The sequence below is a fragment of the Leptonychotes weddellii genome, chromosome 16, assembly GCF_054177405.1.
Source record: "Leptonychotes weddellii isolate Sample4059 chromosome 16, ASM5417740v2, whole genome shotgun sequence".
NCBI lineage: Eukaryota > Metazoa > Chordata > Mammalia > Carnivora > Phocidae > Leptonychotes > Leptonychotes weddellii.
The window spans coordinates 43715107-43729775 of record NC_138384.1 but is presented as its reverse complement, the minus strand read 5'-3'; the positions used below and the strand labels follow the sequence as shown (position 1 = coordinate 43729775).

At 61.3% G+C, this 14669-nt stretch overlaps 2 protein-coding genes across 4 annotated transcripts in view; both read left to right on the top strand.

Moving 5' to 3' along the window:
• Positions 1–1217: 1217 nt before the first annotated feature.
• On the top strand, positions 1218–8248 carry DMWD (DM1 locus, WD repeat containing). Of its 2 annotated transcripts, XM_006750603.3 has the most exons (5): positions 1218–1741; positions 3031–3213; positions 5158–6450; positions 7289–7363; positions 7702–8248. In XM_006750603.3, the coding sequence occupies exons 1-5, from the start codon at positions 1301–1303 to the stop codon at positions 7747–7749; spliced, it is 2040 nt and encodes a 679-aa protein (XP_006750666.2). In that variant the 5' UTR covers positions 1218–1300; the 3' UTR covers positions 7750–8248. The 2 variants fall into 2 exon arrangements, with proteins under 2 accessions (XP_006750666.2, XP_081663237.1); XM_081807111.1 differs by lacking the exon at positions 7289–7363 and having other exon boundaries at positions 1221–1741.
• Positions 8249–9399: 1151 nt separating this feature from the next.
• DMPK (DM1 protein kinase) overlaps positions 9400–14669 on the top strand; it is a 10451-nt gene continuing 5181 nt past the window's right edge. For both annotated transcript variants that reach the window (XM_081807113.1, XM_081807114.1), the window contains exons 1-8: positions 9400–9746; positions 12052–12143; positions 12428–12511; positions 12602–12697; positions 13251–13399; positions 13734–13827; positions 14128–14334; positions 14419–14667. In XM_081807113.1, coding sequence (XP_081663239.1) covers positions 9587–9746; positions 12052–12143; positions 12428–12511; positions 12602–12697; positions 13251–13399; positions 13734–13827; positions 14128–14334; positions 14419–14667 — 1131 coding nt within the window. In that variant the 5' untranslated portion in view covers positions 9400–9586. The remainder of the gene's footprint in view (positions 9747–12051; positions 12144–12427; positions 12512–12601; positions 12698–13250; positions 13400–13733; positions 13828–14127; positions 14335–14418; positions 14668–14669) is intronic.

Genomic DNA, 14669 nt, shown 5'->3' with positions numbered 1-14669 from the left:
GTGTGAGGAGTGAGTGGTGAGAGATGAGACTGGAAAGAGAGACTGGCAGGAGCAGAGCACTCAGGGCTTTACTTTGCCACGAGAGCAGTAGGGTCCAGGGGAGCAGAGACAAAGCTGATGCTGAGAGGGCCCGAGCAAGAGAGGAGGACTTTGGACCAGCGCTATGCAGAGAGAGGGACTGGAAAAGAGGACTTCACATGACAGAATGCAAAAAACGTGGGAACTGGAAGCAGGGCGTGAAGGGAGACCATGCAGATCTAGGGAGACCCTGAGGTCTGCAGCCTGAGTGACTGGGGGGGATGGCAGTGCGAGCTCTAAGATGGGGACACAGGAGAGGAGCAGCATTTGGAGGAAGATGTCAGTTTCATTGTAGGACTTGTCGAGTGTAAGATGCCTCTGGGACATTCCGGTGAGAAATCTGAGAGACCACTGAGAATGGGTCTAAGAAGGTCTGTGATGGGGGCAGGGTGGCTTCAGCGGAAGTGAGGGCACTGGCTATCAGCGGGGGCTCATGGAATCACCAAGCGCTTTTGGATTACTAGTGGATCACTGGGACACTGAGGGGCATTGTGGGGATCAATGAAATTTTGGAATCAGAGGAGGGTGTTGGAGGACGAAGTGAGGTTGTTGAAGATAGTGAAGTCATGGAGATACATATTGGAGGTTGGTGGGAAATGTGGAAATGTTTAGGGTTAACGTTAATCGGTAGTGGGTCGGATGAAGTCCTTGGAATTCTATGGAGACGCTGGAGATCAGCGGGATCTGCGGGATCATCAAGGATCGGGGAGGAGGGTCTGGAGATGCTGTCGCCAGTCAGGGATTTTAAGACGTCAGTGGGAAACACTGGAGGTCAGGAAGGTGTATGTTGGAAGTCTAACGCGGCACTGGAATCACTGGGGTCATCTGTGACGTGATGGGAAGGTCAGGTTATGAACCAGGCCTTCTTTTGAGGGTCCCTCCGTTGCTAGGCAAACGGTTCCCAGGGCGCCGTTGCTAGGGATTTGTGCTTTTCCATGACCCCGCCCATCTCCCCCTGGGCCGCGCCCCGCAACCAACCACACGTCGGTCGCGGACACACAAGGCCACGCCCACCTTTCGCCCCGCCCCCAGCCCCAGAACCGTTACCCGAGCGACGGCCGGAGCTCATCCCGCCTCCCGAACCTGTTGCCAATCGAAGAGGCGTCGCCCGGGTGACCACCCCACCCCTTCCGGCGCGGGCCCAAGGCTTCCGGCAGGGGGCCCGGTGGCGGGCGGCGGTCCGGCAGCGGCGGGGCCCGGGCTGGGCGGGGGGGCGCCCAAGATGGCGGCGGGCGGCGCGGAGGGCGGCTCGGGCCCCGGCGCCGCCATGGGGGACTGCGCGGAAATCAAGTCGCAGTTCCGCACCCGCGAGGGCTTCTACAAGCTGCTCCCTGGCGATGGCGCCGCTCGCAGGTCGGGGCCAGCTTCCGCCCAGACCCCGGCACCGCCCCAGCCGCCGCAGCCCCCGCCCGGCCCTGCCTCCTCCTCCGGCCCCGGCGCCGCGGGCTCCGCTCCGTCCCCGCCGCCCGCAGGCCCGGGTCCAGGGCCCGCACTGCCCGCCGTGCGCCTCAGCCTCGTTCGCCTCGGGGAGCCCGACGGCGCCGGGGCCGGGGAACCGCCCGCCACGCCCGCGGGGTTGGGTGCCGGAGGAGACCGCGTCTGCTTCAACCTGGGCCGCGAGCTCTATTTCTACCCGGGCTGCTGCCGCAGCGGAAGCCAACGGGTGAGCGGCCTGCATCGTGGTGGCCTCGGTGCTGGCAGAGAGGATAGGGCCCCCTGAGGTGATCCAGAAGTGATAGAAGAGTCCCCGAATGGATGTGGGGTTCTGAGATGGGCATTCTCGATGTGACGGCCATCCCAGGGGGAAGGGTACCCAGAGGTAATGCAGAATCCTAAAAGGTGGTGGGGAGCCGGGGAGGCCCTCCGGGGTGCTGGCCATCGTAGAGGTGATGGAGAATCTTGAGGTCATGCGGGATCCCCAAGTTACGCGTGGGGGTTCTGGAGTGGTATTTTGGAGAGATTCTGAGATGCTATGGGACCCTCCGTGGTTCTGGGTGATAGGAAATCTGCCTATGATGGAGAATCCTGAAATGATGCAGGCTTGAAAGTGATGGAGAACCCAGGGGTGTTGCAAGTCCGGAGGTGTTGCGGGGGGCTGGGGGGATCTTGAGACTTTGGGAGCCCAGAGGTGAGGATGATTGTGGAATTGATGAGGCACTTAGAGGTGATAGAGATCCTGCAGGTATATGAAGTCTTAATGAACACTGGGGTTCTGGATCTCATGAGGGAATGAGATCATTCCTGGAGGGAATGAGAATCTCTGAGCTGATGGGGAGCTGGAGGTGATAAGAGCCCAAAGGGGACATCCTCAGGTGTGATGGCTATTTCTAGAGAGATGTAGGTCCCAGAGGGGATGAGACCCTTGGAGGTTATGATGGTTCCCAAAAGTGATGGAGATCCTGAGAGCCCAGAGGTGGTGAAGGACCAAAAATGTGGGGGACCATGAGGTTTAATGCATCCATGAACTGTGATGGGGGTCCTGAGATTTAGGGACTCCAAAGTAAAGAGAATCCTGGGATGTTGGGTGTTAGAGTCCTGGGGATTTGGGTGACTCTGCATTTTGGGGAGCTTGGAATATTGAGGTGCCAAGATCCAGGGGGAGTTGTTGAGTCTGTGGGCCAGGACTGGAAAGGAATTGGAGCTCAGGGACTGTGGGGACCCCAAGCCTTTATACTGTGGGCAAGGGTGTCCCTAAAGTTAGAGGTGTCAACTTTGGAGGGAGGCACTGTGGTCTCATGTGGGGTGGAGGGGGGGCACCTTCCTGTTTTTTCCTTTACTGGGTCTGTGATTTGGGTCCCCCTTCCTGTCTGTGGTTGCCCACTCACCCATCCACCTACCCACTTCCCTTAGGGATTTAACCCTGCTTCCTTTAGTGGTTTCCCCCAACCTCAACACCCTCTTCCTTCCTCTCAGTGGTAGAAGCTTTTAACTCCTTTTCTCCCACTGCTCAAGTCCATTGACCTCAACAAGCCAATTGACAAGCGGATCTATAAGGGCACCCAGCCCACCTGCCATGACTTCAACCAGTTCACTGCTGCCACAGAGACCATCTCCCTGCTGGTGGGATTCTCAGCTGGCCAGGTGCAGTACCTGGATCTCATCAAGAAGGACACCAGCAAGCTATTCAATGAAGAGGTGATTATGGGCCCCCGGGGCCTAGAACGGCTCCCCCCTCCCATTCACCACCCACACAGTGTTGCCATGAGACTGCAGCTGCCTGGGGAGCAGTGGAGGCCTGAGAGGGGCAGGATACAGGAGAGAGAGGGGATGGGCTGACAGATATATGGCATGGGGTCATGGACAGCAGCTAGTGGGACATCAGCTAATAATGACAGCTGCACCTGCCGTGCTCGGGGCCTCTGGGCTGTTAGCCCTGTGCTGAACACTTTTTACTCCTTGAGTTTTCCTCCATGGGTTAGGGATTGTGGTGCCCGTAAGACAACCGAGGCTAGTCTCTAGTTGGGACTTGTTGGAAGCCAGAGCCCTTGATCTTCAAATTCTGGGCCCGTGAGCATTGGATTCAAGTCATTGCTGCACCGTTGACTCACTATATGGTTTTGGGGAGGTGACTGTCCCTCCTGAGCCTCAGTTTTACTTCTCTGAAAAATGGGATTCTCATCCCTGCCTCATGGGACCATTATTACGAAATCGTATGTGGAGATGGCTCTGTCCTGGCTAGAGTTGGTGCCAAAGGAACATGCCAAGGAACGACCTTATCCATGGGCGGGGGCTGCTCTTGTCCTCTGGCTTTTTCTCTCTGTTCAGAGGAGGTGTTCCAAATATACAGAATGCATGAATGGCAGAAGGGAGTGAGGGTAACAACAGTGAATGGATTAAAAATGCACTGGCTCATCCATTCACAAAATATTTATTGAGCATTTGGTCTGTGCCAGGCGTTGTTCTAAGCACCAGGGATCTCACATATTAGTGAGCAAAACAGAGGACCCTGCCTTTGTGGAGCCTTCATCTAGCTCGGGGAGCAGACACTTATCAAATAAGTTAAGGATGCTGTATGGCAGAAGGTGGTGAGCACCACAGAGAAGAATCCAGCAGGGAAGGGGGATGGGGGATGTGGAGTGCCTGGTGAGGCTTAAATTAAGTAGGCTGGGTCAGGAAAGGCCTCACTGAGGGGGGTGACATTGAAATAAAGACCTGAAGGAGGCAAGAAAGTTACCAGGGGAGGAGGACATTCTGAGGAAAGGGAACAACTAGGACAAAAGCCTGGAAGCAGGACAGCAGAAGGGTTCTGTGGCCAGAATGGTTCCTGAGGGGAGGGTGGAAGATGGGTCCTGAGAAACAACTGGGAGACGCTGGTCCCTGGAGGGTCTGGAGGGTCATGGTAAAGACTTTGGCTTTCAGAGCCTTTCTCGACCAGGGTTCGTCTCAGCCAGAGAACACAGAGATGATGGGATTCTTTTTTAACTTCTCCCAAGAAATAGAAGCAACTTAGATGCCTGGGGAAGTTGATTCATTGTGTACGACGGGTGCTCGGGAGCTTCAGGGCTCAGTTCTCTCTGGAGCCCTGCTTGAGAAAGGCTGCCGTGGGGTTCATGGGGGAGACGAGTGCAGGTTCGGGGTATCAGCGAAGGGTTGGACGTGAGCTGTTGGGGGAAAAGGAGCAGAGGCGCATGCGCAGCTGGCGGGACGCGGCGGTCCTTCGTGGGTCCGGGCGCCTCCTGCGTGCGCAGGTCTGTGCGCTGGGGCTAGGCCGGTGAACCACACAGATAAGGATCCCTTCCCTGGGGGAGCTGATGTTCTGTGAGTCGACCTCTTGCCTGAAGCCCGACGCGGTAAAGACAGAGGACAGGGTTAGACATATGAGAGTTCTCTGAAAAGCAGGACTTGTCCCCCTTCCCAAAGACGGGGACACCAAGGCTCCGTGGAGCTCTCTGTGGCTGCCTCACAGGCCGCCCTTCTTCCTTTGCGTTCCTGTGGCCCGGGGTCCGGGGTCCAGCCCTTACCCTCGGGGGTGGGGGGCTCTCCGAGGAGGTCTGAGGGCCGTTTCGGGGAACCCGGGCGGGGGGGGGACGTCGCCAGGAGCCGACCGCCTTCCCCAACCCCCGCCGTCTCTCCCGGCAGCGGCTGATCGACAAGACCAAGGTGACCTATCTGAAGTGGCTGCCTGAGTCCGAGAGCCTGTTCCTGGCCTCGCACGCCAGCGGCCACCTGTACCTGTACAACGTCAGCCACCCGTGCGCCTCGGCCCCGCCCCAGTACAGCCTGCTGAAGCAGGGCGAGGGCTTCGCCGTCTACGCGGCCAAGAGCAAGGCGCCCCGCAACCCGCTGGCCAAGTGGGCGGTGGGCGAGGGGCCCCTCAACGAGTTTGCCTTCTCGCCCGACGGCCGGCACCTGGCCTGCGTCAGCCAGGACGGCTGCCTGCGCGTCTTCCACTTCGACTCCATGCTCCTGCGGGGGCTCATGAAGAGCTACTTTGGGGGCCTGCTGTGTGTGTGCTGGAGCCCTGACGGGCGCTATGTCGTGACGGGGGGCGAAGATGACCTGGTCACCGTGTGGTCCTTCACCGAGGGCCGTGTGGTGGCCCGAGGCCACGGCCACAAGTCCTGGGTCAACGCTGTGGCCTTTGACCCCTACACCACGAGGGCCGAGGAGGCGGCAGCGGCCAGCGGTGACGGGGAGCGGAGCGGCGAGGAGGAGGAGGAGGAGGAAGAGGAGGAGGAGCCTGAGGCAGGGGGCACAGGCTCGGGCGGGGGAGCCCCCCTCTCCCCGCTGCCCAAAGCCGGCCCCATCACCTACCGCTTCGGCTCGGCCGGCCAGGACACGCAGTTCTGCCTGTGGGACCTCACTGAAGACGTGCTTTACCCCCACCCGCCCCTGGCCCGCACCCGCACCCTCCCTGGCACGCCTGGCACCACGCCACCCGCCAACAGCAGCTCTCGCGGGGGCGAGCCCGGCCCCGGCCCCCTGCCCCGCTCACTGTCCCGCTCCAACAGCCTTCCACACCCGGCAGGCAGTGGCAAGGCGGGCGGCGCGGGCGCCACGACTGAGCCTGGCACACCGTTCAGCATCGGCCGCTTTGCCACGCTCACGCTGCAGGAGCGGCGGGACCGGGGGTCAGAGAAAGAGCACAAGCGCTACCACAGCCTCGGCAACATCAGCCGGGGCGGGGGCGGCGGCGGCGGCGGCGGCGGCGGGGACAAGCCCAGCGGCCCCGCCCCCCGCAGCCGGCTGGACCCAGCCAAGGTGCTGGGCACCGCGCTGTGCCCGCGCATCCACGAGGTGCCCCTGCTCGAGCCCCTGGTGTGCAAGAAGATCGCCCAGGAGCGGCTCACGGTCCTCCTCTTCCTGGAGGACTGTATCATCACCGCCTGCCAGGAGGGCCTCATCTGTACCTGGGCCCGGCCAGGCAAGGCGGTGAGTGGCCCCATGCCGGCTGACCCAGGGCCCAGGAGGAGGCGGGCGTGGGGAGGAGGGTTTGTCACAGTCATAGCCTTTGGCCCTGTGGGATGAGGGGAAGCCAGGGAAATGTTAGCATCCCAGAGCAAGACTTCTCGGATCTTAGGGTACCAGGCTTCTAGAACTCTCCGTGGCAGCAGAGAGAGGGTTGGGTAGAAGAGACAGCCAGGAGTGGTGAGGGCTGTGGCCAGCTATCTGAAGGGCGGCCAGTGGGCCCAGCACAGCCGGGCCTTATCACTTGTCACTCGAAGCCAAGTCTGTGTTTCTACGGGACATACAATTTGTGAATTGTGAAACTGTTTGAATAATGTGGGTCAAATTCTGGGGGCAACACTGAGCCTATGGGCCTGCCTTCCGGCCTGGATCTCAGACTCTGGAGCCCCAGCTCATGGAATCCCAGCTTGGGTTCCGGGGCTGCTCCCTGTGCGACCTTGGGCAAGTCACCGCTCCTTGCTGACCTCTGTCACCTCTTAGGGAGCCTTGAAGGTGGGTGGTAGATGGACGTGTCCACCTCCTGGGGGAGCGCTGGGGTTTCAGGAAGACCCCATTAGGGGGGAGCACAGGCCTGGCGCCTTCCATCTTTGGAGCTCTTGTCTCAGAGGGCTCAGCTCCACAGGGTTTGGGCTTGTGTGCCTGGGTTGCTAGGCCTGAGGCCCGTGGCTTGGTTCCCTCAAAGAGTGGTTTTAGAATTGTAGGGTCTTGAATTCTTAGAACTCTATGACACAGTCTCAGATGCAGGGTCATTGGGATTTGGGGAGTCTGGGGAGTCCTGAAAGAGACCCCTCTATCTCCCTAGTTCACAGACGAGGAGGCCGAGGCCCAGACAGGGGAAGGAAGTTGGCCCAGGTCACCCAGCAAGTCAGTGGTAGAGGTAGGCTTGTCCCTGAGTTCTCTCCCCCTCACCCCCCCAGTCGGGGCCCCGAGTTCCCCCCTATCCTCTCCACCCCTACCCCCATCCTCTCTGCTCAGGACCACCCAAGCGCTCTAATTATTGTCCAAGAGTGCTGCCTGCGGGGCCAGGGAAACTAGTGGAGCTGGGAGTTCCCGACCTAGAGCAGCGGCCTCTGTCTGGGGGGCTCTGGGGTGGACTGAAGGGCAAGGCCAGGGTGGCAGCTGCCTTAGGGACTCCGGGCTGGCTCCCTCCCCACGGGACTGGTGGGAGCCCCAGGCGGTCTCTAACCCTCCTGTCTCCCCTCTCGTCTTCCCCAGGGCATCTCCTCCCAACCAGGCAACTCCCCGAGTGGCACAGTGGTGTGAAGCCATGGATGTCGGGGTTCCCCCCCAGTGTTCCCCGCCTCCTAGCCATAACCCTCCCGCTGACCTCACGGATCAACGTATTAACAAGACTAACCATGACGGATGGACTGCTCCAGTCCCTTGCCCTGCACAAATTTGGGGGTCAGAGGGTCCCCCAGACTGGCCCAGACACTCGGGGGGATGTAGTGGCCCATGTGGCCTCAGCCTTGTCCCCACCCACTGCCAAGTACAATGACCCCTTCCTCTGAAACATCAGTGTTCACCTCATCCCTGTCCCCAGCATGTGACTGGTCACTCCTGGGGGAGAGACTCCCCGCCCACAAGCTCTGCAGTGTGCCCCTCCTCTTGTGGGCAGGGCTGGGGCGGCCCACCCCTCCCCTGGCCCCTACCCTGCCCTTGCTGTTGTTTGTGCTTTTGAAGAGTGTTAAATTATGGAAGCCCCTCGGGGCCCTCCCTGTCCCCCAGGACCTCTTATTTATACTAAAGTTCCCTGTTTTCACAGCGTCTCTGGTCCCTTCCGGGAGGTGTGGAGGGAGGGAGCGCGCGCTTTAGCAGCAGTCCTAGAACCCAGCTACTAACACCGAACGAAGAGAGGCCCTGCCTGTCCCCGACCCGGTGCCCTCCCTGCTCCGTTCTCATAGCCGGAAAAGCTGAAGGTTGGAGGAGGGACTCACTCAGGGCACACAGCTGATGGGTCACTAAGCCGCCAGCCCTCCAGCCCTGAGCCCCCAGACCCCCCAACTCCGGAGGAAAGAGTGCCACCGGGGCCTCCTTCCCAGTTTGAAAGTGCCCGAACTGTCCAGGTCAGATACCGGTGGGGGGTGGGGGGCTGCCCAGATGGGTCCCCCAGGGAGCTCCTGAGGTGCCCAAAATGCACCCTAAGGCTTGGCCTCCCGCTGCCTCAGGCCTCCAGGCTCACAGGGCGCAGGCGTCCAGAGCCAGCTGGAGACCATGGATTCCTCCCGGAGCTCTGTCCACCCCTGCCGAGAACAACGAAAATCCCTCCTGGCTGGCTCTCCGGAGCTGCAGGGAGGGGTGTCTTCCCCCTCTGCCCTCCACCCCCCGAAATGTTTCTGTTTCTAATCCTAGCCTGGGCAGGAATGTGGCTGTGCGGCCAGGGTCCAAGGAGCTATTTTGGGGGCTCCTTTGCCTCCCCCAGGCTTTGGCCAGTGGGTCACCCCTGGTCCTGGCTCCTGAGGGCCTCCCTTCCCCATTCTCTCACCACCCCTTCCCCACCTCCTGCCAAAAAAAAGTCAGTGGAAAGCAGAGGGCCTGAGGGCTAAATTTAAACCGTCCCAAAGTCTGAATCCGTGGCTGAGTCACCCGTGAAGCTTCCCTGGCCTCCTGCCCCCCCTTCCCAGGCCTCACCCCTTTCTCCCCCACCCCAATTCCAGGGCTTGAGAAGGGTGTTACCCGATCATTCTGAACCTTAATTGGCCCCCTCAGAATGGGAGGGCTCATCTTTGGCATCTGGCACACCTGTAGCTACTAATGTGCTCCTCCTTTTTTGGGGGGCAGGCATCGTGGGAGAGTTGAGGTTCTCCACCCCCCCATCTCACACTGACGCGTTCTGAGGGGCCCTGGCAGGAGGGAGTTGGGGGGCCTGGCTCGTAAGGGGTTAAGGCTGGGAGGCGGGAGGGGGCCGTCCCGAGGGGTGGGGAGAAGGGGAGGAGGCCTCAGCGGCGGAGAGAAGTGGCCAGAGAGGCCCAGGGGACAGCCAGGGACAGGCAGACATGCAGCCAGAGCCCCGAGGCCTGGACAGGGGCTGCCAGGCCCTGTGACTGGAGGACCCCGAGCCCCTGGCCCGGGGAGGGGGCCATGGTGCTGCCTGCCCGACATGTCAGCCGAGGTGCGGCTGAGGCGGCTCCAGCAGCTGGTGCTGGACCCTGGCTTCCTGGGGCTGGAGCCCCTGCTCGACCTTCTCCTGGGCGTCCACCAGGAGCTGGGTGCCTCCGACCTGGCCCAGGACAAGTATGTGGCCGACTTCTTGCAGTGGGGTGAGTGCCTGCCGTCGTGGGTGCCACAGATTGGGGGGCGGTAGGGGCAGGGCAGAGGCAGGAGATGGGGCTGGGCATCGGGGCTGATAGTTGGGGTCAAGATGGACGTGGGAGAGCCTCCGACTCAGGAGCCCGGAACTTGGTCCTGGGTCCTAGGGTGGCATGTCCCTACCCCTGTGCCACCCTGGCAGGGCAGGCTGGGGTCAGCAGAGGCTAGGGCAGCCGTGACTCCGAACCGTGCGTGACCTGGGAGCCATGGTAGGCTGGACTGGGCATGGCCTTCTGTGGTCCTTCTGTACCCCCTCCCCAAGGTCTAGGCCTAGGGACATGCTGGGAGCCCTGGATCCTAGGACCGCCCCCACCACCACCAAGATGGGCCCCGTGGCTCTCCACCCTGGCCTCCCAGAGCACAGAGGCAGGCGGAAGGGACAGCATGGGGCAGCTGCCAGGGGTGCGGCCAGTGGGCAGGTGTTCGGCGCCAGCGTCTCCCGCTGCCCCAACAGGTGCCCAGGCACTGGGAGGGTGCGGCCACTCAGGCCCTGGGGGAGAACTGGCTCCGCAGACAGGCGGCACCCAGCACCCCCCACCCCCTGGATGGAGGAGGGACAATTTCGGGTTCTTCTGGGTGTGCCCACTTTCTAGGGTCTGGCCACCCCCCCTCCACCAGCCCTGGTCTGTCTAGTTTGCATGGGGCAGCTCCCCAAGTCCCTGGTTCTCATGACTTCTGACCTTCCAGCTCTCCCACAGTCCCTTCTGGCCAGGTCTTTCCCTGGAGACAGGTCTGAAGGGAAGATGCTTCCCCCTCTGGCCTTGTCTGCCTCCGGCCCTCCTCCACCCCAGGACTCAGGCTCACTTGGTTTTCCGTCTCTCTGACACCCTGCCACTCTGTCCTTGCACTGGTTTGTCCCTCAGTGGCTTGCACTCGGTCCTGGGGCTCTGTATGTCTCTGTCTCTCTGCCTCTCCGCTCTCCCTCGTTTCTTGTGTTCATCTCTTTTTGACCCAGGCCTCGTTCCTGTCCCTCCCATTTCGCAGATAGGAAGGTGGAGACCAAAGGCCGGGCCACTCAGCCCCTGGAAGAACTTTCTCCCCGCCTCCCCCAGTCCTTAGTAACTCTCTCAGCCCTGATTTTGCAGAGCGTGAAGTTGAGCTAGCAGGGTAAACTGAGCCCGGAGCTGGGGGCAGGGGTCTGGGCTCTCCCGTAAGGAGCACTCCTTTTGTGGCCTGAGCAGCATCCTGCGGCCCCTCCCCTGCTAGGCTGCCCGGGGCGGGGGAGGGGGCCTGGGTTCCTGCTGCCTTAAAAGGGCTCAACATCTTGGCTCTCTCCTCCCTCCCCCGTCCTGGGCCCTGGCTGGTTCTTCCCTGCCGGGCCCACTCTCCCGAACCTTGAAACTCATGGGGGCCTGTCTCTCCCTGCCATAGCCCACTCTATCTCCCCTTACTTTCACTTGAATCCGTCCCTCTCTCTGTCCTGCCTCCCAAGTCCCCAGCGTCCTCCCTCTCCCTGTGCCCTTGCATCCCCTCCACCTGGGCCTTCCCCTCCCTACCTGCTGTAGGACCTTGGGCCAACCTCTTCACCCATCTGAGCCAAGTAAAGGCCTCCCGTAAACGAGGGGCCTCCAGTAAATGATGGGCCTCCTGTAAATGAGGGGTGACGAAAGAAGCCCTCTTCCTGGAGTTGAGGACAGAGCGAATACACTAGAGCTTGGAATTTGGGTCCATGCTGGCTTTGTCTTCCCTCTCCTGTTCCCTCTCAGGGCCCCATCCCCAAATCCAGTGTTTCCCAAAGTGTAGTCCAAAGCCACCAGCCTCTAAACCTGGAGGTGCTGGACTAAACTGAATGTTCCAGGACAGGACCTGAGACAGACTGAGAACCCGGGTGTGGGCCTGGCAGTCCCACTCCCAGCCAGAGTAGGGGTGGGGACTGAAGCTCAGGAGACCCTAAGGCCTGGGAACTCACATCTTCTGTTCTTCAGAGCCTCCCTTTCCCAGAGCCCGCCCTCTCCACCTGCACCCACTAGAGCCCCTCTGGCCCAATGCCCTTCCCAAAAGGGGTTCCTCAGGCATCCCACCTTTTTTTCTGTAGGAGGGCAGTTTGGGGTCCCCAAAACTTCACACAGTGTTTTTGCGGGGAAGCCTTTGGGAGGCTGACAGTCCTAGGAGAGAGACAGAGAGAGGAGAGAACAAGGGACAGAGGAGACCGAGGAGGGACAGAGAGGGGGAGACTGAGGGACAGAGGGTGGGACTTCCTCCCGTCTCCAGTGTCAATCCCAGTTACCCTCGGTTCTCACCTACCCCGCCCCCCAGTGGAGCCCATCGCGGCGAGGCTTAAGGAGGCCCGACTGCAGAGGGATGACTTCGAGATTCTGAAGGTGATCGGACGCGGGGCGTTCAGTGAGGTGAGCCTTGAGCGGTGGCTGCAGCTCCGCGGAGCAGGGGACGCGACTTTTCGTGCAGTGGGCGGGACCCAGGGGTTTGGGGCGGGACCTTAGAAATTGATGAATGACTTGAGCTGAGAAAGCCTACACCAGCCGGGCGGGGGCGGGGCCTGAGGTCGCTGGGCGTGGCGTTAATCGTGGGGCGGAGCCACGAGTAGGTTGTGTTATGGGTGGAGTCCAGCCTCGGCGAGCCCGCGTGTTTCCCCCGCCACCTCCGCCCCCAGTCACCCTGTTTCGGCCTTCAGGTGGCGGTGGTGAAGATGAAGCAGACGGGCCAGGTGTATGCCATGAAGATCATGAATAAATGGGACATGCTGAAGAGAGGCGAGGTGAGGGCGGGGGCCGGATGTGCAGGGCGCTAGAATTACCCACCCCCGCTCCGGCTCCGGGCCGCTTCAGTGCCTCCGGTTGCCCCGCAGGTGTCGTGCTTCCGGGAAGAGAGGGATGTGTTGGTGAACGGGGACCGGCGCTGGATCACGGAGCTGCACTTCGCCTTCCAGGATGAGAACTACTTGGTGAGCCCCAGACCCGGGGGGACTAGGGAGACGGATCCCGATCCCGAGGCCGTCAGTGAACGAGGCGGGGTCAGGGAGAAATTCTAGGCTGTCTCGAAATGGCAGCGGTGTCTCTGGGTGTGGGAGGAATTGGTCTTCCTTTCCCGGGATGGGAGATGCCCCTTATAGCTCTTTTCTCGGGCTGATTCCAGAGGACCCTGTAAAGATGCCACCGTCGGGGTGCGGGGGGCGGATCTCTTACCTGGACTGGGATAGCTCTGTACAATCTATGTGGGGGCCCCTGGGCAGGGTATTTAGGCTCTGTACTTTGGGCACTGGGAGCTCTCTGGGCTCTCTTTCCCCCTCTCTCTTTCTGTCCAGTGACATCCTGGGAGAATTAGGTTTTGGCGGGGGGAGTGTCTCTGATTTGGCCTGGGAGATCTCTTGGGCTCTCTTGGGGCTGGGGCTACGGGGTCTCTGCCCAGGGATGGAGCATCTGCGGGAGTCTTTGTCCCGGGCTATTGTCAGCGCCGAGGGGTGCGACTGACCCCCCCCATGACACGTCCCCTGCCAGTACCTGGTCATGGAGTACTACGTGGGCGGGGACCTGCTAACGCTGCTGAGCAAGTTTGGGGAGCGGATCCCGGCCGAAATGGCGCGCTTCTATCTGGCCGAGATTGTCATGGCCATAGACTCAGTGCACCGGCTGGGCTATGTACACAGGTGGGCGCAGCAGGGGCTGAGGGGCGGGGGCTGAGGGCGGGGCCCAGAGAGGGAAAGCAAAAGTTACACCCGGGTAGGGGGCAGGGTACCGCCAAGGTTGGAGCCAGAGGGGGCGGGGCCTGGAGAGGGACCTCTTTGGTTGGGACCACTGGGGACAGGGACAGAGGAGTGGGGTTCAGAATTGCAGAATCCCCTAAGGGGGGGACCGCAATCGGAGAGCATGGTCCCTAAGAGGGTGGGGACCCGAGGCCGTGCTGTCTGGAGGGGTGGAGCCTGGTGAGATGGATGGAGGGAGGCTCACTTATCCCCCCACCCTCTTCTTCCGTTTGCGCAGGGACATCAAACCCGACAACATCCTACTGGACCGCTGCGGCCACATCCGTTTGGCCGACTTTGGCTCCTGCCTCAAGTTGCGGGCAGACGGAACGGTGAGCCGTGCGGGGCGCTGCTTCGAGCAGCTCGGACCACCAAAGAGGAGTGGGGTCAGGTGGGGGGACCGGAAGTGCAGAGTGTGGGGGTGGGGCTGAGGCGCACAGGTAGAGTTAGGGTGGGGGCACAACCAGATTTGGAGTGGGAAAGAGAAGGAGGGCACCCACGCCTAAGTGCGTGAGCGGCTCCGGGTTAGAGCAGGCAAGGGGAGGGACTAAGCCCTCGGGGCGTGGTTGGGAGGGGCGGGGCCAGAGCTCGGAGGGGCGGGACCGAGCCCAGCTCTGCACCTTTTGGCTCAGGTGCGGTCGCTGGTGGCTGTGGGCACCCCGGACTACTTGTCCCCCGAGATCCTGCAGGCCGTGGGTGGCGGGCCCGGGATGGGCAGCTATGGGCCCGAGTGTGACTGGTGGGCGCTGGGAGTGTTCGCCTATGAAATGTTCTACGGGCAGACGCCCTTCTACGCCGACTCCACGGCTGAGACCTACGGCAAGATCGTGCACTACAAGGTGAGCACGGCCAGAGGAACCCCTGATCTCCCTCCACGCATACTGACAGGCTAACGTCCCCCGCTTTCCCTCTCCCTCTGGCAGGAGCACCTGTCTCTACCCCTGACCGATGCAGGGGTCCCTGAGGAGGCTCGAGACCTCATCCAGCAGCTGCTGTGTCCCCCTGAGATGCGGCTGGGCCGGGACGGAGCAGGTGATTTCCAGAATCATCCTTTTTTCTTTGGCCTTGACTGGGACGGTCTTCGAGACAGCGTGCCCCCTTTTACGCCGGATTTTGAGGGTGCCACTGACACGTGCAACTTCGATGTGGTGGAAGACGGGCTCACTGCCATGGT